The sequence below is a fragment of the Benincasa hispida genome, chromosome 7 (genome assembly GCF_009727055.1).
Source record: "Benincasa hispida cultivar B227 chromosome 7, ASM972705v1, whole genome shotgun sequence".
Taxonomy (NCBI): domain Eukaryota; kingdom Viridiplantae; phylum Streptophyta; class Magnoliopsida; order Cucurbitales; family Cucurbitaceae; genus Benincasa; species Benincasa hispida.
Window position 1 is genome coordinate 46,906,697 of NC_052355.1, and position 25,470 is coordinate 46,932,166.

Genomic DNA, 25,470 nt, shown 5'->3' on the forward strand with positions numbered 1-25,470 from the left:
TGCTCTTTCTATAATATTTGGAACTCATTATTTTCATAAAACCTTTCAAACGTGGGACAACAACTATTATATTATTTTGTCAAAAGTTCAACGATTGTTCCTATATAAATTAAAATAATCTAATGAAAACAAAAAACAAATAATTAAACCCTTGTAATATGAAAAAAAAAATGAGATGGATTATGTTTTCATTTTCTTAAGCTTTTATATTGCGAATATACCCATCAAATTTTAGTATTAGTAAATATAGCACAATACAAAAAAATGTATACATATAGTAGAATTTAAACTCGGCTCTCAGAGTCTATCAATAGTCTATAGGAGTGGTCATTCAAACCGCAAGAATCGAATCGTTTCTAAAAACTGAACCAAATCGAACCGAAAACTCAGTGAAACAAAAAAAGCGCAATTCGATCCGATTTGAAGAAAATTTGAAATTGAATTAATTCGATTCGGTTCGGTTTCAATTTCGAAAATCAAATTTTGAAACCAAACCGAACCGTTTTAAACTAATATATATATGATTTAAAGAACAAAACTGAATTTAAGATCAAATCGTTTTTTAATTGAGAAATATAACATAGATTTTTTAAAAGTACCAAAACTAAATTTAATATGCAGTTCGGTCGATTTCACATATTAGAAAATTCGATTCGATTCGATTCAATTTGAATCGAATGGAACCGTTTCCATCCCTAATAGATTATATTAGGGATAGATTTTATTATATTTATAGTTGATTAGTGTAAAGCGGTGCTGATTGCAATTACCATAATTCAAAATCATTTCTATCTAATTCCTTAATACCGAATAGAGCATTACGGTATCAACCACATGAATTTGCTTGGCTCGTATAACAAATTTATTAATTTAATTAATCGCCTAAAAGGCCTAAACCTACTTGGGAGACGTGAAGATAGTGTGGTATGAAAGATGTTGATTTGATGTTTTTAGGTAAATTTAATATTAAACTAATGAGACTTAGCTCTATAGTGGAACAATAACTTATGTAAAAATGTAATAAATTATTTAAAACACCCCACTGGTCATTGCTTTTAAGATGGAAAAAAAAGATGTGTACCTACTTAAAAGGTCATTTGGAGAATACGACTACATATTTTAACATATAGTTTAGTAATTCTAGGATATTATTGATTTAAAACATGATGCTTTGACATTTTTTTAGTACAAAGTTAACATAAAAAAAAAAGAAACAAAACTAAAAAATGGAAGAATTTCTATTCTGTCGAAATCGTCTAGAAACTTTTGATCTTCGACCATGAGGGGTAAGTTCACGCTCTAATGCATTTCATTTGGCATAAAAAGAAGATTTAATTATAAATTTACTCTATATATGATTTGATAATAACTGAGAAATCCTTATAATTTTAAAAGTTAGAATTCACTCCTTGTGATTTGATAAAACTCCATGAATAGTTTTTACGGTTTGATAAATTTCTCATACACGATTTAGAGACTATTTATGAGGGTTCTTATCATATCATATGTACTCAGTTTTAACTTTCTTAAAACTCTTGGAACCATGTTTACAATTTAACCTAACAAGAACCGAGAACAATTTTACATTTTTATTTTTCACAAATTGAATCAACCAATAACTGTATTTTGTTCATGATTTTATGTCAACAAGTTTCAAAGGACGAGGAAGACAACGTTTGCTCATGATGAAAAAAGACGATCATCAAAGGCTTTGATATACCTTTTTTAATAGCTGCCACTTAACCAAGCTCCACAGATTTGATGGGTTTTTTTAACATCTTAGGCTATTGCATAATTTCTCTTTGACAATTCTCAATAATGGATAATGTTCCCATGACATTCTATTTAGTCTAACACAATACTTTGGATGGAACAATTTAAACTTTTATCTTAACCAATTGAGTTATGAATGTTGAATATTATAATTCGTTTATGAATTCGATACCATTTGTTTTGGAGTTACGAGTTGTTAAAAAAAATTGGCACAAAAGGGAGAGAGACAGTTTGTTTAGAAAAAGAAACTTTTATTAATAATTTACGAGCACAAACATTTTTTTTAGAGAATACTCTCTAAAAATTCACCCATTCACTTTCATGGCTCACATATGGGGTCATACCTCCTATATGAGATCCTTGAAGTCCAAGTAAAAAGATCTATCTATGTATTTCTTGAATTCTAAAAATATTATAGATATTTATTAGATTATCCTTATCTAAAAGAATTTTTGGAATTCTTTAAATTTTCTGAACCTAAAAAAAGTCTAGGATACTTCAAGATTCTTACTTTGGTCACTTTTATGTTATTTTGGAGATACTTCAAGAATTTTTTAGATCAGTTAGTGTTGCTTTATATGTTAATATGAGTATAAAAAAAATTCCCCTTAAAATTAATAGATGCCCGATTGCATGTAATTCAACCAAATTTAAGTTGTAAAAGTAAATCCTCATTTGGTAATTCAAATTGATTTTTTTTCATCATTAAAAAAAAAAAAAACAATAATAATCATAGGGAATGGGCTTCTTCCCCTAAAATGTGGACTCATCTAAAATCCAAAACTCAATGAATTTCACTTAAAAAAGGATTCCCTCAAACAAGAATACATCCAAATTTCCCTTTGTTCTTTCATATAAAGCATCCAAAATTTCCCAACTTGAGCAAAACTCAAAGAACTGATCAGATATATTTTATCAGCATTATTATCCTTAACATTTTCCTTCTCAAAAAGACTTTCCCTCTTTCAATTTTCTTCATTTCTTATTCATGAACAATTGCTTGGAAACTTTGACTTGGTTTCTATTTCTAGATCTCTTCTAGTTTTTCCCTTTTTTTAATGGAATTTTTTGTCACATTAACATCTTAAACAACAAAACCCTCGAATTAAAAAAGTGTTATTGATCATCTAATAGCCTTTTAACCCTTTTCATTAGTCAAAGTTTTGATTTTTAATTTTCATTTCAAATCAAATCATAACTGTTCTTCTCGTGGGGGAGAAGAATGAATATCCACGCAGTCTTAATCGGTGGTTGGGAATTTGGCTTGGTTATGTGCAGCACTTCCATGTCAGTAACGTCATCACCATGTTGAGTCAACTCGGCCCCAAATTCACCGAGTTCGATTTTTTTCTGGTAAACAAACAGGACTAATTGCAAATTTTCAATGCCATCTGTCCTTCAAAATCAGACAAAAAGGAATGTACTAATTCTTTATCTTCTTCTTCTTCGCAAAATTGCTCAAGAAGTGTCGTAGAAAATAGCGGTTGGTTTCTCTTCTCTCTTCTTCCTTCTTCCTTCTTCTTCCACTTTGACTCTCAGAAACTTAAGTGGGTTTTATTGCTCGACACTGGAAATTTCATTTTCTTACATAAAGTAGAGCTTAAGATTAACCCCCGTTGAAATCTTCATTTCTTAGTCCCTTTCTGAATGATTACGAAAAATATTCTCTCTGATTTTCAAAGGTTTTTTTTTTTTTTTTCTTTCTGTGGCTTTTCGTGTTCGTTCTCCACACATCCCTTTCTTTCTCTATAAAGACACGTATATTTAGTATATATGTGTTTTGTGTATTTTTGTTCTTTTTTTCTCATTTTAGTGTTGCAGAGACTTTTGGGTTGTTAGTATATTCCTGTATTTTCTCTAAACTAGTAAAGGGTGTTTTGCATTTTCGTTTTCGTTGAGTTTTTGTTGAAATTGTTTATTGAATTCTGAGAAATAAAAAAATGGGTTTCTTCAGTATCTGGCATTCGTAGGCAACTCATCGTGGATCTGGGATTTTAAAATACTCTTTGTTTCGCTATCCGTCTTCTTCTTTCGCTCTCTCTAAAAGCTGTTTGAGGAGGGTGTTTTATATCATATAAAGTTTCCCCCAAATAGAGATTTGAGTTGTTGAGTAGAAAATGCTTCTGCTCAACTTTTGAAAACTTGACCCTTCTGTGGTTATGGATCTGGAAAGTGGAGTTAGTGAAAAGGATGCCAAGGTAAGTTCTGTATATTCCATTACATGCATTTTTTAACTTCTCCCCTTTATTTCAATTCGTTTTTTGAGCGTTTTCGCTTGAAACCCATGTCGATTTCACTGTTTTTGTTATGTAGAAAGATTCATGGAAGACGATTTTGATGATGGCTTATCAGAGTCTTGGGGTTGTTTATGGAGAGTTGGGCACTTCGCCTCTTTATGTCTATAAGAACACTTTTGCTGAAGAGGATATCAATCATACCAAGAGCAACGACGAGATTTATGGGGTCCTGTCCTTTGTTTTCTGGACTCTCACCATTGTTCCTTTGCTCAAATATATATTTATTGTTCTTAAAGCCGATGATAATGGGGAGGGAGGGACATTTGCTCTGTATTCGTTACTGTGTCGACATGCCCGAGTTAGCTCATTGCCTAATACCCAGTTGGCTGATTCTGAACTCACTGAGTACAAGATGAATGTCCTTGGTCCACCATCTCAACAAAGTTTTGGATTCAAACTCAAATCAGCATTAGAAAAGCGTCGGGTTTTGCAAAAATTCTTGCTCGTTCTTGCTTTAATTGGGACTTGCATGGTGATAGGGGATGGCATCTTAACACCAGCTATTTCTGGTAATCATCTCTAACTTTCAGTATCACTGTTTCAATTTTTTTGTTTTGGGTTTCTTAAATTGGATGTTTGTTTGTCATTCATTTCTTATTTTAACTTCCTGTCAGTTCTTTCGGCGGTTTCTGGCCTTGAGCATACCATGGATAAAGAGCATCACCAATGTAAGAATGTACACTTGCTCATATTTAATTGGATTTTTACTTGTTTGTTTCTGAGGACTGGAAGTAGAAAAATCCAGAGAGGTGAGGGAGAGTGGGGAAAGTAAGAAGTGAATTTCCAATAACTGAAATCTACCAATTTTTGTCCTAACTGTTGGATATTGTTTAGAAATCTTGTTTTTGAGCATTCAACTTCACTTGTCTTCTTATGAATGAGAGGTCACTGTCCATAGCTTTAATATGTTATGCAATCATCACAAACAGTTGTCAACTATATTGATTGCTATGCTATACTTGGGAGACCATCTTGACAAGTCCTATCCCAAGTTGCAATCTATTGTATTGAATTGTTTACTGTGTGGGATAGGACTTAACATCCCACTACTTATATAACTGTTGGAGGGTAGTGTTTGAGAAGAGGGGAGCACTGTGGAGAAGGCTTAACTTTGGAAGTATGATTATTCTCTTTGAATAAGGAGTAGGGAAAAACCTTTATTGATGAAGGGAAAAAAAGTTTAGAAACTTGCAGTATAGGAATGAGGTTGAAAAATTAAGTACCGGTAGTACTATGCGAGCAACCTGGAGCTATTTGGGCTCTCTCTTTTGCTTAAAGGAGTTTTTGGCCTTTCTTGATGTGCCCATGGAAGACTAGAAAGAATGGCTTAATCCCTTTTAAGTATGCACCTTAGTTATAACTATAAGCATGGAAATCAAATTAGAAATCACTATTTTTGAGCCTATGTTATGATTATAGAAATAATAACATTTAATAATTATTTGATCCTGCAACCTGCTTTTATGATTTATGGTGGATGAGTATTCATTTTCTGTGGTACCTTATTTGCTGTCACAATAGTCTATTACTAACTACTTCCATAACTTCCAGAATCACACCCAGCTTCCACTCCATTATCCAAATGTACGGCATACGTAATGTCATTGCAAGTTATAATTAGTTGGGATACTAGGTTTTGTTTCTATTATGAGGAAAGATGCTAATCTATTGGACTATTGTTGAAAAGAGGGGGGGGGGGAGGTGTGGGAAGATGGCCCTTTGAATTTGCTCGACTATTTTGTTACTTTCTTATTTAACCAGTAACCCATCCCTTCAGTTTTGTATTATAATTACAAATATTAGATGCTGTCAGACTCGTCTCATGTTAATTGATGTTCCTGCAGATATAGTAATCCCGATTGCATGCATTGTGCTGATATGCTTGTTTGCTCTTCAACACTACGGAACGCACAGGATCGGCTTCTTGTTTGCTCCAATAGTGATAGTTTGGCTATTGTGTATTAGTGCCATTGGCCTGTACAATATTATTCACTGGAATCCGCGTGTTTATAGAGCAATTTCTCCTCGTTACATGTTCCAATTTCTTAAGAAAACCCAAAAAGGAGGTTGGATGTCACTTGGTGGAATCATGTTGTGCATTACTGGTAAATTTCACACATTTTATTTGGTTTATCATGTTGTGCCATTGCAAGCAAAGTCATTCACTCGTTAATCACACATGTTTATTTATATTTTTCTAGGTTCAGAGGCGATGTTTGCTGACCTTGGGCATTTTTCTCAGTTGTCAATTAAGGTACAATTTTGAATATTGGTCAATCTCTACTACTAGTTGGGACTTTTCTTATAAACCATACAATAATTCTTTCAGATAGTGTCTTTGATTTGATGACCCACTTTTGATTATGTGCTCTATTCTTCTTCTTGTTCACTGCATCAGTGATCAAGCTTGACTGATGGCGCCCTTGTACCCTTCTCAATTATATAGTGTGCCTCCATTATGTCTTGTATTGTTGGATAGTCCATAGGAGGATGTTTTGCCACCATTCTTGCTTTAAACTAGACAGTTCTCTCTTATGGTAGAGCATAAGTTCAAGGCAAATATGTCTAATTTCTCCAAATCCTTTCTTCTTTAAATATCTATCTCATGCATCCCATTGTTAACTTGCTTGTTCGGTCAATGTGTTGATTGGTGAGAGGGAGAAGTTCCTCCAATCACCTTTCTTTATCTGTTTAATGAATTCCTTTCATACGTGTTATTCATGTAACTGTTCCGTATTTATTTATCACATTTGCAAATTGTTACCTACTGCATTTCAGCCCATTTGTCTTAATTTCTGTGTTTAAAGCAATTCTCTCGGGTGGACTTGCTCCCATAAATCGGAGAGATGCTTCTTACAAGAGCTTTCCCTATATTAAGACACATGCAGTTTTTCCTGGTCATACATTTTATGCATCTTCCTTTTTGAATTCTATAACATGAAATCTTGTTCTTCTGACTGAGATTAGTGATAACCCATCATTTACTAACATCCTTTATAATACCCTGCATATTTGAAAATTGATGTTTGACATTGACTTCGATAATTTGTGCTTGCTAAAGTCGGTATAGTGTCACTAATCTTAGTGTTCGTGTTCTGGTTTTCTGAAGTGTTCCTTGTTCATCTCTATTCTCAACTATTTTCTAACTTCTGTCATCTTAAAACCCTTGCAGATTGCTTTCACTTTTATGGTTTATCCGTCTCTCCTCCTAGCATACATGGGGCAAGCTGCCTATCTGTCTCAACATCATCCCTCTCCAAATGAACATCCAATAGGGTTTTATGTCTCTGTTCCTGGTAGGTCTTAAGAATGGTTTCCACGAGAAGGTTATCTCAGATATATTAATGATTTGGAGATAGTTGGCTGATTGAATGTTGTTTTCTATTTCCAGATATATTGAAGTGGCCTGTCCTTATAATTGCTGTGCTTGCAGCAGTAGTAGGAAGCCAGGCTATAATCACTGGAACTTTCTCGATTATAAAGCAGTGCTCTGCCTTGGGTTGCTTTCCTCGAGTCAAAATTATTCATACGTCCTCGAAAGTTCACGGTCAGATCTATATCCCAGAGGTCAATTGGATCTTGATGCTGTTGTGCTTGGCTGTTACCTTGGGTTTCAGAGACACAAAGCGGTTGGGCCATGCCTCAGGTATGATTCTATTTCTGGTTATAGACCTGTTAAAGGAATCAGCTGTACTGCATACAAAACGTCGAGCTAAAACTCTTCTTTCAAAACGTTGTCTTCAGGTTTGGCAGTGATAACTGTTATGCTTGTTACTACATGCTTGATGTCGCTCGTTATTGTCCTGTGCTGGCACCGAAGTGTATTTCTTGCAATAGGCTTCATCTTCTTCTTTGGCACCATTGAATCTCTCTACTTCTCAGCTTCTCTTATAAAATTTCTTGAAGGAGCGTGGGTTCCCATCGCAATTTCTTTTGTATTCCTGATTGTTATGTATGTCTGGCACTATGGTACTCTTAAGAAGTTTGAATTTGACATCCAAAACAAGGTTACTATTAATTGGCTACTTAGTTTGGGTCGCAGCCTAGGCATTGTAAGAGTCCGTGGGATTGGCGTCATACAGACGGAGCTTGTTTCCGGAATCCCGGGTATCTTCACCCACTTTGTCACCAATATTCCCGCCTTCCATCAAGTTCTTGTTTTCCTTTGCATCAAATATGTCCCAGTGCCACATGTTAGACCGGAGGAACGGTTTCTAATTGGTCGTATTGGTACAAGTGAATACAGACTCTATCGGTGCATTGTGCGATATGGGTATCGAGATGTTCACAAAGACGATGTAGAGTTTGAGAATGATCTTATATGCAGCATAGCAGAGTTTATAAGATCAGGGACTGCAGAGTCTGGTGATTCTAAACAGGATTTTGATAAAGATGGTGAAAAGATGTCAGTCGTTGGGACATCTTCTACCCATGAAGATAGGATGATTCAGATGGCCGAGACCGATAACGATGAAGACTCTGAAGAACTGTACAGAGCTTCAGATACAAGGGAAATAAGGTCACCTGCTCCAATTCAATTGAGAAAAAGAGTACGCTTCATCGTACCTGAGAGCCCGAAAATCAACACTGATGCGATGGAAGAATTACGAGAGTTAATGGAAGCAAGAGAAGGAGGAGTAGCTTACATAGTAGGACGATCGCACATGAAAGCAAAACAAGGATCGAGCACGCTGAAAAGGGTGTCGATCAACTTCATTTATGAGTTCTTGAGGAAGAACAGCAGAGAAGCCGACTTCCCAGTAGGTTTATCACATTCATCATCAACCCTTGAGGTGGGTATGATGTATCTTGTTTAGTTTTGACCATAATACCAGATCTCTATGTACATAGATATGGGTATAGAAAGCTGTAATATCTGTAAAATAATGAAAAGGAAAAAAAAAATGCATAGAAAATTCAAGTGTGGATTTGAGAAAAATGAGAAAAATTGATCCTTTTGTTAATGAAATTTTTGTACTAACATAACTCAATTAACTGAATTTGTCTTTGATAAAGATGAGTATTAGTTACATTTATGTGTGTCAATTGTAACTAATGCTAGTCATTTCTTAATTAGAGTTGGGATTCAGAATTATTTGTTCTTTTTTTAGTAATCCAGCGATTTATTTGATTTAAAACATACTAATTGGCTAATTATTTCCCTCGTGCTTTCCACCAAATAGATTCTTCATTTGACTTGTTGTCTGGTCACAATTGAGAGAGTCAATGAGACGTTCTAACAACTAGGTTCGGTTTGATTTCGGGACTTATTAATTTAAGGGAATTTTATCACCACCATATTATTGTTATATCATTTTATAAATGGATATAATTAAATCTAGCTTATTCATTATTAGTCGTTCTAATGTCACTTTGGATGTCTACACTATATTGACACAAAATATATATGTTCCATTATATCTTAATTTAATGTTTTTATGTTCTACCCTGTTCTATTTATAGTCAATTATTATATGACAGCTTCACCTCAAAACATGTGCTTTAAGTTTCTGTGCAAATTTTAGAAACGAAGAATCTAGAACCCATTTTGATAATGTTTTTTTTTTTTCTTTCTAATTCTTTTTTAATTTTTAATTTTATGTTTTAAAAGAAATCGAGTTGTATTTTATGTATGTATGTATGTTTAACGAAAATGAGTAATAGATAATATCACATAATTAATCTTTTCCTCTTTGCCTTTTCCTTATTCAATTTTTGTTTTTTTTGAAAATAAATCTTATTCAGGTTGTTTTAAATCTTAACTTCTATTCCATACGAGTTAAAAACTCCCTCTTTTTTTTCTTATCTATGTTAGATGATATGATATTAAATTAGCCTTCACTTTTTGGATAAATCGACGATTTAAGATGATTATCGGATCAGGTGGTCTAAGGAGATTTTGTGTTCAAACACCCTGATATATCAATTTTAAATTAAACAAAAATATGTAAGGGGTTGTCTTGAAGTGATTAAGTAGAAAGTTAAAATCATTTTTGTGATTTTTTAAATTACAATGAATCCATCAATTTTTAATAATTCAAAACTAATTTTGATAAAATGAAAATTGTATTTAAAAATGTAAAATTAAATTTTGAACTTGGATATTTAAAATTAAAAAAAAAAAAGAAAAAAAAGAGGAAGAAGAAGAAGAAGAAGAATATAGTTTATAAAGCTGGTGCCTGGTTGGTCACCATCCCGGTGGCTGGCCCATATTAGAGGTGGCGGACCGGCGGCCATACTTAAAATAATAATAATAATAGTAGATAAAAAAATAAAAAGATAAAAATAAAAATAATGCAATGAGCCAATTCAATTTAATTCATCTTGTTTCAGAAATAAATAAATAGACATCTAAATTATGCTTGTCCCTTCTCAATTGTACCCTTCATTCTTTTGCATCCTCACATTCTTTATTGCTTAAAATCAATACTTTTTCTGAGACACTGATTTTTTTAAGCAGAAATTCCTCCGAGTTTTAATGTCTTCTCCGTTAAAATACGTTAAAGCTAAGTTCACTTTAATTATAACCGATATCCAAACTTAATAGTAATTTATATGCAATTTTTTTTTTCAATGTCAAAATTTTGATCTCTCATCCATGTATTTATTCAATTAAAAAAAATCAATTGAATCATGTAATTGAATGATGAAAAGAAAATCAAATTTTATGATATCTAAAGAAAAAAAAATTAATATCATGTAAGTATCGTACTTTTTTTTTATATGTATTATAAATTTGTCTTTATAAATATTGGTAAACAATAATATTGATGGACTGCATTCTAATTTTAAAAATATATTAATGTGGCAAACAATAAAAAAAAAAAAATGATAGTATTGTAAATTTTGCCATCTCCAAATCGTATGTGAGTTAGACTTGAATTTACTTATATAATTTTTACCTATTTTAGTTAGATATTAACCATTAATTGATAACTTAAAACGACCAAAATCTTCTAATCCTTCCAATGGACCATTGCTCAAATATCGACATCCGTTTTCTTTTTTAAAAAAGACAATAAATCATCCACTTATTCATTTTGTTTTATATATAAAATCAACCACTTGAGAGTTTATTAAAATTCTTAATAATTAATACCGTTTTCGTTTTAGAAAAATAAAAAAATCATCCACTTTAGAGCTTTTAAAATTCTTAATTGATGCCTTTTTTACAAAAAGAAACCTAATCATTATTTACATTATTTTTTTTAAAAAAAAATAAAATTAATTAATAGCACATATTCAGCGTACGTTATTGTTTTTTGGCAAGCAATTGCCATTTTTTTTTAATTAAAAAACAGTTACAACTTTTTTTAAAAAAACAATTCAATAATTACATAACTAATTTTTTTTAGTAATTGTGATGAAAACAGACGTTTTTTTTTTTAAATAATAATAATAATAAACTGTAATGTTTGTATATAAACGGGACTCATGGATAACACTTCAATATACAAATTTTCTTTTTCTTTTTTTCCCCAATGGTTTATGTATTCACGTGTCCGAGACGATGTGAGGGTTGACGACCTCAAAAAAAAAGTTAATTTTATAAAAAAAATAAAATAGGAATTGCTACCCATCTTTTTTATGATGTGATTGATCACTGAAATAAAAATAAACATTTTTTTAATTAAAATTGAATAAAAATGATATGCGAAAACTAGAGTTGAGTTCAGAAGTTGTTTGTGTATGAGAAAGGTGTTAGCACCCACAACCCCCTAGTTGAATTTTATATCTTTAAGAAATTATTTTTTTCTCGATAGATATATTAAAAAAAAAAAGTCCTATTTTACCCTATTACTCCGATATTTGAAGTAATGATCTCATAAAATAAGTCGGATAACAAAATCCATCAATTAGACTATTATAGAATTAAGTAAAAATTCCTTACTTCAAGAAATTGAGAAAATATTACCATTTCTTTAATCTTCCTAGGATAGCTTTTTTAATTAAGTAAGTTCTTTTTTTATTTTTAGAGAAACAACAATTAAATCCATTTTATCTTGAGTTCGAATTTTGGATTCTATGAACCCACACCACAAGAATCTATAAAAACAAGATTCCCACATGTTTCTAGATTCCATATTATGAATTTTTTTAAGGAAAATGGTCAATTAGAAAATTTTGATTAAGAAAAAACAATATATTAATTTTTTAAAGGTTAAAAAACACAAAAATGTAATCTAAATGAATTTGAAAGATTTTTAAAAGAAATATTTAAAAACTTAGAGAAATATTAATTAGAATCGAAATTAATTTCGATATGAACATTATATAAGCAAAAATATAATTAAAGAAACATAATAATGAATTAAATAAATATAACCGAGCATAGTAAAAATCTAATAAAAACGTATTGGAGATCGATCTCAGACTCCTAATGAATCGACTCCTCAGTTGAGAATTCTAGAAAATTAGACTCCTAAATTTTTTAGATTCCATCGTCAATTTTTTGTAAATGCAAATAAAGATTAAAGAGATGTTTGGGCAAGGACTATCCTAAGACTATAATAGCCATGTCTTGATATAGTAAATACTATTTCAAACTCCCAATTAGCTATCATCAACATTATTTTCAAAACCTCAATTTTCTACAATATTTACTATTTGCTACAATATTTACTATTTGCTACAGTTTTTACTATTTTACATTTATCATTTTAAAATTTGTTGCTACAGTGTGTACTATTTCCTCTCAAAACTAAAATAGTTTGTATCTCAAACACATACTATTATAATCCAGACTAAAATAATCTATACCCCAAACATAAACTATTATAACTTAATTATAATAACCTAGGATTATAATAACCAAGTTTATGACCCAAACGCCCCCTAAGAATATTATAACGATATCATTTAATTATAACATAAGCAATAGCATACTAAAATACTTCAAAAAATAAAATGATAAATATTACACCTAAAATAAGATAGATAAGTGTGTCTAAAAGAAATCAAGAAACATAGAATATAATATAAAAAGTAGACAATAATAATATTGGATTATTTTTAAATATAGCAAAACTTTAGATATTGATAAAATTGTATTCGTATATATATTATTGATAGTTCAAATTTTTTTTTATATCTTGTAAATATTTATAACAACATTTGAAATAATTTCTCAATAATATATATGATTATTATTATTTTTTTTAAAAAAAAGTGCTAACTGACGCAGACAACTCAAGTTTTTTTCAAAAAAAAGAATTAAACTTCCAACTAACCTTTTTATATATAATAATAATAATAAACAAATAAAATTAAACATATTTAATTGATCATTTTAAAGCTTTTATTTACCTATTTCTCTTTAAACTCTCTTTATTTTTTCCAATTTATTTTTTTTCTGTGCTTCTTCAACTCATATTATTTCTCCATTCTTTTTTAGCTTCAAACTTTCTCTTCTTTTCTTCAACAAGCTTCCTAAATTTTTTATCATAGCAAGAGCCCAACTTATTCTAAGATACGTTATTCTTCTTCTTCTTCTTCTTCTTCTTCTTCTTTTTTTGAAAACAAGAAGTTAAAAATGAAATATGTAATGAAGGAGATGATGAATAGAGAGGTAAAAAAAAACAATAAAGAAATGAATAAACCAAAAATAAAATAGATAATAATAGTAAATCTAACAAATGCATAAAGAAATAAGCATAGCATCATTAAAAAAAAATGTGATAGTTAGAAAATTTCTCTAATACCTTTTCTTTCAATCTATTTTTTAAGTCTCTAAGAAAGAAAAAGATGGCTAAAGGTTGAATCAAGAACATGAAAAGCCACCCCTTGTATGAGGTACGGATGGTTGAGACAATGCTCTATCAAATGCAATATCCAATTAAATTAGGGCTTTTGGTTCTTAGATTTTTTATTTTTTTGGGGAGATTTTTGGCTATATTTCGTGTGAACTCATTGATTTTACTCTCTATCTCTCTAGGGTTTTCTCTCTGTGTGGCTTTGTTTTTTTTTTCCTCCATGCTGTCTCTTAGGGTTTCTGTGTGGTTCCCCTCCTTTTGTTTTAAAAAAAATGGCTTTATAGCAAAAAATAATACTTCAAATGACTAAATCTTTTACGGGTTAATTTTAGCTTTGGGTACACCTCAAAAGTGTATGGAGCCTTTGGCAACCAAAGTAAAGTTCAAAAACTAACTCTTTTTAGTTTTTTTTTTCGATGAGCTTAGTTACTCTATCTAACTAATTTAGTTACTTTAAACAAATTTCACATAAAAAAAAAAAGTTAAAAAGTAATAAAACAAGTTTTTTTAAAGGTGGATAATCATAAAATTTAAAATTAGTAAAATTAAGACAATTAATCTAATAATTAAATTTATTTTAAATAAATTAGGACAAAGATAGGTGGCGACAATTTAGCCATTTGTCCGACGACATTTTTCAGAGTAAAAGTCTCACCTTTCCGTCGTTGAAATCCTATTCAAGAACAATTCATGTGCCAACGCCACCATCACAATTCACAAGCCAAGTGTGTTCATGGGAGTCGAGGTCCAAGAGATATTATTTCAGTACAGTGTGGGGATACCTTATGTCCAACATAGTAAATAGAGTTGCTATTTTTTTATTTTTTTTTATACATAAAATTGCAGAGATATTGCAATATTCTGTAGAGTGACAAATAGAAATATATCAAATAAATGGAGAGACCATGAACATGAAAAGAGAATATGAATCTCGTCAATACACAAAAAAGAGAAAAAAAAAATTATGTAAATAAGGAAGATGTTAGTGGTTTATCATTAGGTCTACAATCAAATCTCTTTTTGTACAAAATAGATTGTGTGACGACCCGACCTTTCGAGTACTTAAACAAGGGTCGTTACGACATAAAACACATTTCCATTCAAACATTTTAACCGTCTTGACCGTCATAACGTAAATACAGTGAAAACATAAATAACTATTGTAAAATGAAATATTAATTTAATAATAAATCCAAAAACCAAAACGTTTAGTTGAGATCCCACATTAAATTTTTAGTCCCAATTTATCAAAATAACGCTCAAATATTTCAAAATAATTTAATGAAAATTACCTGAAAATTTTGGAAAGTTACATTCTTCCCTCCTTAAGAAACTTTCGTCCTCGAAAGTTTTAAATCAAAACAAATATATACTAAATTCTTACCTTGACCTTTCGTCCCAACCATCTTCATCGACTGTGATAGAGAAGTTTCTCAATTTTCATGGCCCATGCATATTTCTTCTTTACACAAGCAATGCTTCCAAAATCACAAAGCTAAAACAACCATATCCTTCTTCAACTTGGGGCTGATTCCGCACATCCCCTAACCATATGAGATACGCTATCATATTCAATCCATAATAGTTGATACATAGTCGCATGAATCTATCTTTCTTTCTTAATGAACAAAACCAATGTGCTCCAAGGAAAAAATTAAAACACTTTGCTAAATGGTTCTTGTACCAGTGGCTTAGGCCATTTCAACTCTGCTAGAATCCTTCTATGAGGAGACTTAAAGATAGAAGTTGCTCTCAACTCAAGTTCATTTCTATTGCTAGGGGTCTTTCTGGGAGATCTAATTTACTAAACCTTAACACTCGTATAGCTCGTTCCTTATTTGGAGCTAGAGTACTTTTCACCTTGAAATCAAATTGATGGCTTCATTGATTCTTTGTTCTAAATATTCGTGTCCACAATAAAAAATTTCTACACCTTGCTAATATCTTTCAACGACTTACCCTTTCTTTAACAAAGTCTTAACTCTTCCATTTTCATAGCTTCTAGTAATTATTGCTACTAAACATTTTCACCAAAACATTATTTTCTTCGTCTCCACTATAATCTGAAGAAGCTTGCTAAGCACTCCTCCAATGTGTGATTGTCTAGCTTAATCAAATTATCATGTTAAAACTAGCTCCAAGACCAATAACTTAGGTAAGATATCCATTCAACCAACAAATACTAAGATCCAAAGTTCCAAGTAGTAACGAGATTGTTCACACCAATTTCTAGAGGTTCGTAAACACATATACCCTATCTCAAAACACTAAACCAAACCTATGTCCTTAATCTCAAAACATTAATTCCCCTTACCTCCTCAAAACAACAAAACATTTCTCAAATGTTTTCATTTTCTCTCGGTCTTATCTTTTCCAAGACTAATAAAACCAAGATGCTCTTTTCCCCTTTCTGAGTGAAATCTATCTCTATCAAAACATTTGAATATTCGTAACACCTTCATGATCTACAATTCAATTCTTAAATTCCACCTTTAGCAAGATATCCTTTACAAGTTGGTATTGCTTTTAAATCCAAATACCTTTTCTTCTTCTTGGGTCAATTAATTAATCTTGGGCCTTTTCATTGCAACAAAACATAGTTCACACCCAAGTACCTTAAGAATAATTCAATCCAACAACTTGTTTTCTCCCATTTAAAGCCAATTATAACTTCAATCATCTTGGTCTTCCTTGACTAGTTCATCTTGTCTAGGTCTTATAAGGAGTTCCTCATACTATCGCTTTATGCTCCAACTAGTAATTCTTCTTCCTTTTAGGCACGTTACATGAAGAACTAAAACACGATACCTTACTTGGTCCACCAACTTCGATACCATTAAAGTGATCATGACCTATTAATTTTTTCAAATTTCTTTTGAAAAATTTTGACTCTAATTTTTAGTAATCTTTAATAGAACTAAAGTCTCTTCTTCACCTCTTTCTTATCTTATAAAACAATTTTAATCTCGTACCTACGAACGTGCGCCTTGTGATAAAGTTTCTTTTAACACCACCAATTTTATTCTCTCAATGCAAAACAAAATACTGTTCCTTAGTGAATTCCCAATTTGCCTACTTTATTCTATGGTTTTAATAAATACATCTTTTTCTTTCTTTCCAATCATAAGTTCATAACACTCCATAGTTTTATCAAGTTTCAATATCTTTTAACGGAAATATATGTTCATTTTAACCGTCATTCCATGAAATAAACTAGTGCCAGATGGCCTCATAATAATTTTCCTTTCCTTCCATAATATCAAAACAAAATAACCATCTCACACTAACTTCTTTCAGGTCATTAAACTAACAATAAAAGTCAATCAATACATAAACCTTAAACTTGAATGCTTTTAAACACATTGTTGAATTAGAAATTTCGGCGAATCACGAGCTCTGAAGATCAGACACTAAAGCTCTGAAGATCAGACACTAAAGCTCTGAAGATCAGAAGACATTAAAACTTTGAAGATTTAAGCTCCCAAGATTCAAGATTTAAGCTCTCAAGTGCTGAAGATCGAAGCTTCTCAATTTTCGAAGATTGAAGTTCTAAAATTTTGAAGAACTGAAGATCTGAACTATTTGAAGCTTTGAAGATTAGAAGATTTCAACAAGCTGATCGTATCTTCACAACCTACAAGCTGAAGATTCAATCTCCCCAAACACAAGGGCCAAGCTTAAGCCCACTTGTGAACTCTATAAATAGAGAAGTTTTCCTCATTTGAATGAGGTTAGCAATTTTATACTCTAGAGAGCTTATAGAGGATTCTTTACAATCAGAAGACTCCTTGACTCTTGAAGCTGACCACACCTGAAGACTAAAGTCCTTCGAAGATACAAGCATCCTGAAGATACAAGCATCCTGAAGACTGAAGTCCTTTGAAGATGCAAACATTCTGAAGACTGAAATCCTTTGAAGATACAAGCATTTATATATTTAGAGAGTCCAAAGAGAATTCATCAACAAGTAGAAGACTTCCAAGACTCTTAAAACTACACTCTTAGAAGATAGAAGACCCTTAAAGATTGAAGTCCTTCGGAGATACAAGTATTCTTCCAAGACTTCAACTCCACGATCATCACGCACTTCGCTTCCTCAAATCAAGTGTACGCATTCAACTGAGAGAGAATCAAAGGATCAAGTACTAGAGATCGAACCACATCGCATCAAATCAACTTCAACATCAACACCAACTTAAGTTCAACTCCACGAAACAAGTTTCTCCAGAAGCCTCGTGTGAACACTAATCCTTCAAGAAAATAAACAAGTCCAAAGACCGATCCTCCAAGAAGATCAACAAGCCTAAAGGTCGATCATCTAAGAAGATCATCAAGCCCAAAGGCCGATCATGCAAGAAGATCATCAAGCCCAAAGGCCGATCATCCAAGAAGATCAACAAGCCCAAGGCCGATCGTTCAAGAAGATCAACTAGCTTAAAGTTTATAGTTTATTTTGAAAGCATCAAAATACTGTGTATTAGAGATTGTACTCACTTTCCACAAAATTAATACAAATACAAAGTTCAAGTTCCACGAAATAAATTTCTCTTGAAATCTCGTGCGAACACACATCTTTCATAAAACATTCATTGATAGAACATACTTGACAAGGACGAAGGATCCGTGAATGGATTATAAGGGATACAAAACCAAGACTTATATCATAAGTCAGTCTACATAACCCAAAAGTTAGGCTCCAATACCAATTGTAACGACCCAACCTTTTGAGTACTTAAACAATGACCGTTATGACATAAAACACATTTTCATTCAAACATTTTGATGGTCATAACGTAAATACAATGAAAATATAAATAATCATTCTAAAGTGAAATATTAATTTAATAATAAATCTAATAACCAAAATATTTAGTTGGATCAAATTAAATTTGTAGTCTCAATTTATTAAAATAATATCTAAATATTTCAAGATAATTTAATGAAAATCACTTGAAAAATTCATAATGTTATTGAGTAAATGGAAAGACCATGTACATGCAAAGAGAATAAATATCACCAACAAACGTGAAAAAAAAAAATATGTAAACACAGAAGATGTTAGTGGTTTAATTTCTTATTAAATTAACAATCAAAACGTCTCCTCAATTTAATGGTTATAAAAAAGCAAGAAAACAATAGCGATCGATTTGGGAGCATCAAGGAGGAAATTTTTATAAAAACAAACTCGAGGCTTAATTCTCTCATTTTTTAGGGAAAAAAAAAAGTTTTGCTTAATTTTAGATTCGTTATTATCAAATTGGGAGTAGTAGTTCACTAATGGCTAAATAATTTAATGAATTGAACTATATAATTAAATAAAGATAAGAAATCAAAGCAAGATTAACAACACCAAACATCATTATTAATTAATATTAAATATTCAACCTTGTTAGTCATTATCGACCTTTTTGGTACTCCAAGTGCAAAAATAGTTTTTAGTTCTATTACATACCAACTACGGATTCTATAACCTTTTTTTTTTTACTTCTCCCATTCTTTTTAATTTTTTTTTCCTTACTTTTGTTCTTTTTTATAACTCTTTGTTGGTGTAAGATTGAGCAATGAATTTTTATCCTTTTGTCAAAAATATTTTGTAAATCACATAACATTTACAAAATGAAGCCCCTCTTTCTTATGCCGTTTTGTTTTTGTTTTTGTTTTGACACCATCGAGATCTACATGAAGAAGATTCTTGAGTTGTTTTTATTTGTTTTTTAGATTGATTATTAGTAATGTCTATATGTATTCTATTAGTACGATAATTGTTGTGGTTGTTAAAAGTTGATTCATCAATTTAAGCATGAATATGAAAAGTCTTTATCCAAGTTATTAAATTTAATGTGAAACTAGTAGGATAATTTGATAAATTAGTTTCATAATGTGAAATTGATTGTTAGGTCTTTGTAAACTTTAATTTGATCAAACGGGTAGATCTCTAAAGTTTGAAAATATCTAATCGATAATTGAGTTTTTAAATTTGAATCGTCTAATGAGTCTTTGTCATATTTATATATACATTTTTTAATTTTTAATATTTATAGATATATTAAACATATAATATTTTGAAGATGTAGTCTTATAATTAATAATTAAAAAAAAGAGCTTTGTATATTAAAAACTCTTAATTTTAATTATTTAAAAAAAAAAGCTCTTAATTTTAATAACAATGAACACTCTCAAACTTTAAAGATCTAAATTCATCCCTTTAAGTTCTCATAATAAAAAAAAAGTTTTTGAACTTTCCGAATTTCTAATCCCGTTTGGTAATCATTTTGGCCTATTCTCCAACTTAGATTTGAATGGTAGAACTTAGAATTGTTGGGAATTGAGTAAGGAAAGAGGATGGTTTAGAGAGTAGTAAAACAGAAACCGATTTTCTGCTCCAACTCTTTGAAGTTCAACATGCATAATCAGTCTTAATCCCCAAATTTAAAGCTTTTATGTATCAAATACATGCAAGTACTAGGAGATTCGGCTCATTGACACATCAAAGAGCATTAAGAAGTGGTCTAGGTGTCTAATTTGTGTTGAATCCACCCAGCATTCAAAAAACTTAGAAATTTCCACAATCAAAATTGATTTAATTTAAAAAATTAATCAAATAAAAAAATTCAATTTCTAAAAATTGAATTTAAAATTGAAAAAATAATTTGATTTTAATTAATTAATTAATTAATAATTTAATATCAAATATTAAATTAATCAAACACCTAATTCATACATGAATCATATTTATGTGATTAATATTAAAATCATCATTTAAATATTATTAAACTCTCCAATTACATTTAATTTCAATAAATTAAATGTTAATTATATCGAATATAATTATCCAAACTTTAATTTGAAATTGAGCAATTCGAATTCAAATCTTAATTTAAAATTTGAACACTTCAAATTTAATTTCCAAATTGAATTTGAACGCTTTAAATTCACTCAATATACTAGTCCAAGATTTACGAGCTAATAGAGCGATCTTATGGACTTACAGATCATGAGCTCCAACGATTTAAGGTTAATTGGCTAAACCATTTAAATCGAATTAATTAATATTTGTTAATTATCGAGACACGCCACTATAGCTCAGTAGTTGCACTCTTCTCACTGTAGATATATTTCTGCCACTTGATTTGATCCAATCACTACAAGTCTCTCTCAGGCCAATGAGAGGGTGAAGCCTCTTGTTCAAGACTTGGATTTAATACTCAAAAGAACAACCTTCCTATTATCCCTAAGTCAGGTAGGTGTGAATTTCATCTTCCACCCTATATCCCCAGCTATTTGCTCGGTCTTATCCCTGAAATGAGAGGCTTATTGAGCCGACACTTTTGAGTTAATCCTCACCTATGCAAATCTAAGGATAATTCTGAATAAACAAGAGTTCATAGTAAACTCAGAATTAAGGTCAAGTTACCTAGGTCATCGATTTGAAACAGACAGTTTTAAACGGTAAACAACGTTATAAAGTAAGAGTGACTTATTTCTTGATCTGATCTTACGCAAACTTATTGCATAGGACGCCCCCGCTCCTCATTTACTACATGAACGAATCAGGATCACTTCGTTTATAGCATTTTACAACAAATTGTAACAACTACAAAGTGGCACCCAACTTATTCATGTATTATAGACCGTTTTGGCTATTTACTCAAACTTGATCCATCTAGAGTTGGCAACGAGGCGAGGATGCACTCCACATCCCCATCTCCGTGGGGATTTATAATCCCCATTCCCGCCCCATTCCCCTTTTTAGGGAGTCGGAGTCTGGGTCGAGAATCCCCGTTCGAGGATCGGGTCCTCGCGGGGAAAAATTCCATGTTTATATTTGTTTTAATTAATTATTTATTTATAATCAATTAAATTTTGGTATTTATATTCAAATTTTAAATATTTAAGATAACAAAATATTATTATTATTATTTATTTATTTAAATTAATAATTTAAAACATTTTAGATTTAATAAAAAATTAGAAAAAAATTAAAAGAATAAAACAGTAACTAAGCTACTATTATTATATATATATATATATATATAGAAAAACCCTTAAAGATTTTATTATAGAAGAACCTAAACAACAAAATTTCCAATATTACAATCTTAAAGAGATAATTTCTCGCTTCGAACAAAAAACAAAACCAGTAACTATTCCCGACCTTCAAAGAGAAATAAGTACAATAAAGGAAAAAATTTCTAACATTAAAAAAGAAAATTCTCAAATAAAATTCGAACTATTATCATTTCAAACTCAACAAATAATTGATCAACATTCCACTGCTGAAAATTCTGAAAACATAGAAAAAATAGTACTCTATTATTGATCTTGTCATAAATAAGGAATACCATTTAACTTCCAAGGTTTTAATTCACTTAGGAGCAGATCAAAAATGTATGTTAGAAGGCTTAATATTTACCAGATACTTAGAAAATATCTCAGAAAAATTACATGGTGGCAATGGTCTACGATTAAAAATTCGTTACAAACTTTCAAATGCACATATCTACAATCAAGGATATTGTTTCAAAAATACCTTCATATTAATTAAAGACTTAGATGAAGAAATAATATTAGGAACTCCATTCCTATCCCAACTTTATCCATTCTTGGTAAATGAGAAAGGAATAAATTCAAAAATTTTAGATCAAAACATTACTTTCAAATTTGTAAATCCAATATCTACTAAATTAATAAATTCTATTCAAAATTCCTCAATATTTAAAACTATTAGTTCTATTAAAAGAAAGACACAACAAATACAATTTCTAAAAGAATAAATAAGTTATAAAATAATCGAAAAACAATTATATTACCTATTCAAAATCAAATTAATCACCTTAAAGAATTAATTGAAAAGATATATGTGCTACTATTCCTAATGCCTTTTGGGAAATAAAGCAACACATCGTTAGCCTACCATATATTGAAAATTTTCATGAATAAAAGATTCCTACAAAAACAAGGCTTATACAAATGAATGTTGAATTATTAAAACACTGCCATAAAGAAATTCAAAAACTTCTAAAAAAGGGACTTATACGACTTAGCAAATCACCTTGGAGTTGTGTTACTTTTTATGTAAAGAATCAAGCAGAAATTGAACAAGGAGTACCTCGTCTTGTAATCAATTACAAAACTCTATTCTAAAATAGATACGTTATCTCATACCAAACAAAAAAGATCTAATAAACCGAATACAAAATGTCTTAATCTTCTCAAAATTTGATATGAAATCTGGATTTTGGCAAATTCAAATTGCTGAGAAAGATGCATCAGATATAGGATATTGAGGCATTCTCAAACAGTCCATCAATGGTAATGAGTAACTAGTTAGATATCATTTGGGTTGATCTTAAAAAATTATTCAACCATCAAAAAAGAGATTTTATCAATAGTTTTATGTACCAACAAATTCCAAAGTGATTTAATCAATAAAGGTTTTTTTAATACGTGTTGATTGTAAAGCAGCTAGATGTTTTATAAAATATGTTAAAAATCTGGTTTCTCGACAAATTTTTGCAAGATGGCAAGCAATACTTTCTTGTTTTGATTTCAAAATTGAAGTTATAAAAGAAAGTACAAACTCTTTTCATGATTTCCTCACTAAAGAATTTCTTCACGGCAAGACTAGAGGAGAGAGTGAAAGAGAGAAAGAAAAGAACTAATGAATTCTACTTGCAAGAAAGAAGAAAAGCATGATCATGATCAAGAACAACAACAATGATTAACACCTCCACAAACCAAAGCCTCGTACTCTCAAGCGTCTCAATTTCTCAACGGAGAATCAAAAAGGGAAAACTCCTCAAGCAATGTCGTTATCAAATAAATTTCAAATTTTGGGATCTTCCATCCCTTCAAGGCCTTTTGTCTTAATAATCAACTCTTCCCTTATCAAAATTGAGGAGTCATCCACTCCTCCAACCAGTTACATCCAAGCTATTAGAAACTCATACTCTCAAAATTCAGAAATTATACCATCAAACAAAACTTTTAATTATTGATCATCTTCATCTACTTCTTACCATAATAAAACCCATACCTCATATATTACAACTCTTGAGTCAAAATTCGTAGGTAAATTTATGCTTGAAACAATTCAAAAAATATTTCCGTCAAATTTCCATTTTATTCCAAACCATCCACAAAAAACTCATTTATTCTATAAATTTATTCTTGTTGATACCGACTCAATTAAAATCACCCATAATAAGAATAAAGATGACCCTAATAGAATTGCCTTTTCAAAAGTTAGAATTCTTCGTGTTCTAACTCCAACAAAATAGAATCAAAGTATTTATACCGAAAAAAGATTTTCTCATCAATTTTCTCCGCAAACTTATTCATACATCGATTATCAAAATGTTTAGTACAATATGTTTTGGTTAAACAATTTTAATCATTCTTGGTTCATAATGTTTGACAAAACATGTATTCAAAATTTTCCATTATGATTTAATGATTGGTGGGATATATTTGGCCTTAATAAGACTATCCTACCATACCCAATTCTTGAAAGTTTTAAATACTTTTCAAATAATATTTTCTCAAATTATTTTGACTTAACTCTACGTGTTTCTAATTACTTCCATCATGGATCTTTTGCTGGAATTATTCAGTTACAGAATCAAATGACATCCCCCACCTATCTCGATCATATCGAATCAAGTGGTGGGACAAATGTGGTAGAAAAATGGTTTTCCATTTATCCCCACAACATGAAGCCAACAAATTTTTACTCAAAAATCAAGGTTGGTGGCTGCAATGTCACATGTATCAAATGAAGAAGAGCTCAATATTATTCTTCAACAAATTTCGTCTCCATCCACTACCAGCCAAGAAGAAAATACATCCAACATTCAAGAAGAAGAGGATGACAACGAATTTGTAAATTTTATGCGTCACATCCACACGCCAACTCAATCCACTGATCCAAATAAGTAGACGACAAAATCTAATTGAAGACAAAATATTTTATGCGTGTCAAACTTAAGTTTCAATGTATTGTACAAATGTTTGGTTTTTTAACTTTAGGTGTTATCTTATGAACAAATGTGTCCTATAACGTATCCACTCAATATAATGCATAGTAAGCTTCCTATCTCTAAAAAGGAGGCTTAGTATGAATCTAGGGACACAATTTTTTTCCTTTGAAATCTTTTGAGTATTTGTCTTGAAAGAAAAGAGAACTTGTACCTTGTGATATAAAATAAAGAGTTCTTCATTTCTCCCACAAAATTCAAGTAAGTTCTAAGTATTTTAATATTTCTAATACCTACTTTATTTACATCAAATTTTCTTTACCAATTTTTATAATTTCAACAACTAATTTACTCTTCTTTTATTAAATTTCAATTTACACAAAGTTCTCATCGTCATTTCAAACATACATATTAAATTAAACCTTTGCCTCATCAATACCAACATACTCATCATTTACCATAATTTTACATTCAATTCTATCATCATATCTCTCAACATATTCTTCATAATTTTTCATTCCATAAGAATCATCATTTCACTTTTCTCTTTGCCATGTGTCAGCCATGCATGCTTCCACCAACTCCATCTACCCCATATTTTTCATGCTACACATACATCATGTATCCATTTCTTATATATATATTAAAAATTTATTAAAAAAATATTCGAGA

At 30.6% G+C, this 25,470-nt stretch overlaps 1 protein-coding gene across 3 annotated transcripts; it reads left to right on the forward strand.

The window, feature by feature from the left end:
- Positions 1-2,871: 2,871 nt before the first annotated feature.
- On the forward strand, positions 2,872-9,039 carry LOC120081942 (potassium transporter 6-like). 3 transcript variants are annotated; one of them, XM_039037128.1, is made up of 9 exons: positions 2,872-3,256; positions 3,728-3,971; positions 4,087-4,579; positions 4,685-4,738; positions 5,915-6,175; positions 6,272-6,324; positions 7,243-7,366; positions 7,462-7,716; positions 7,815-8,887. In XM_039037128.1, exons 2-9 carry the CDS (start codon positions 3,933-3,935, stop codon positions 8,885-8,887), a joined length of 2,352 nt encoding a protein of 783 aa, XP_038893056.1. In that variant the 5' UTR covers positions 2,872-3,256; positions 3,728-3,932. The 3 variants fall into 3 exon arrangements, with proteins under 3 accessions (XP_038893056.1, XP_038893058.1, XP_038893057.1); XM_039037130.1 differs by having other exon boundaries at positions 2,872-3,971; positions 4,091-4,579; positions 7,815-9,039; XM_039037129.1 differs by having other exon boundaries at positions 2,876-3,971; positions 7,815-9,039.
- The last annotated feature ends 16,431 nt before the right edge of the window (positions 9,040-25,470 follow it).

Excerpts from the sequence above, each read along its gene's own strand:
- LOC120081942 (XM_039037128.1), top strand. The coding sequence starts at position 3,933 with ATGGATCTGGAAAGTGGAGTTAGTGAAAAGGATGCCAAG. Across the intron at positions 4,739-5,914 it reads GGATAAAGAGCATCACCAAT|ATATAGTAATCCCGATTGCA; the intron begins GTAAGAATGTAC and ends ATGTTCCTGCAG. Across the intron at positions 7,717-7,814 it reads GCGGTTGGGCCATGCCTCAG|GTTTGGCAGTGATAACTGTT; the intron begins GTATGATTCTAT and ends CGTTGTCTTCAG.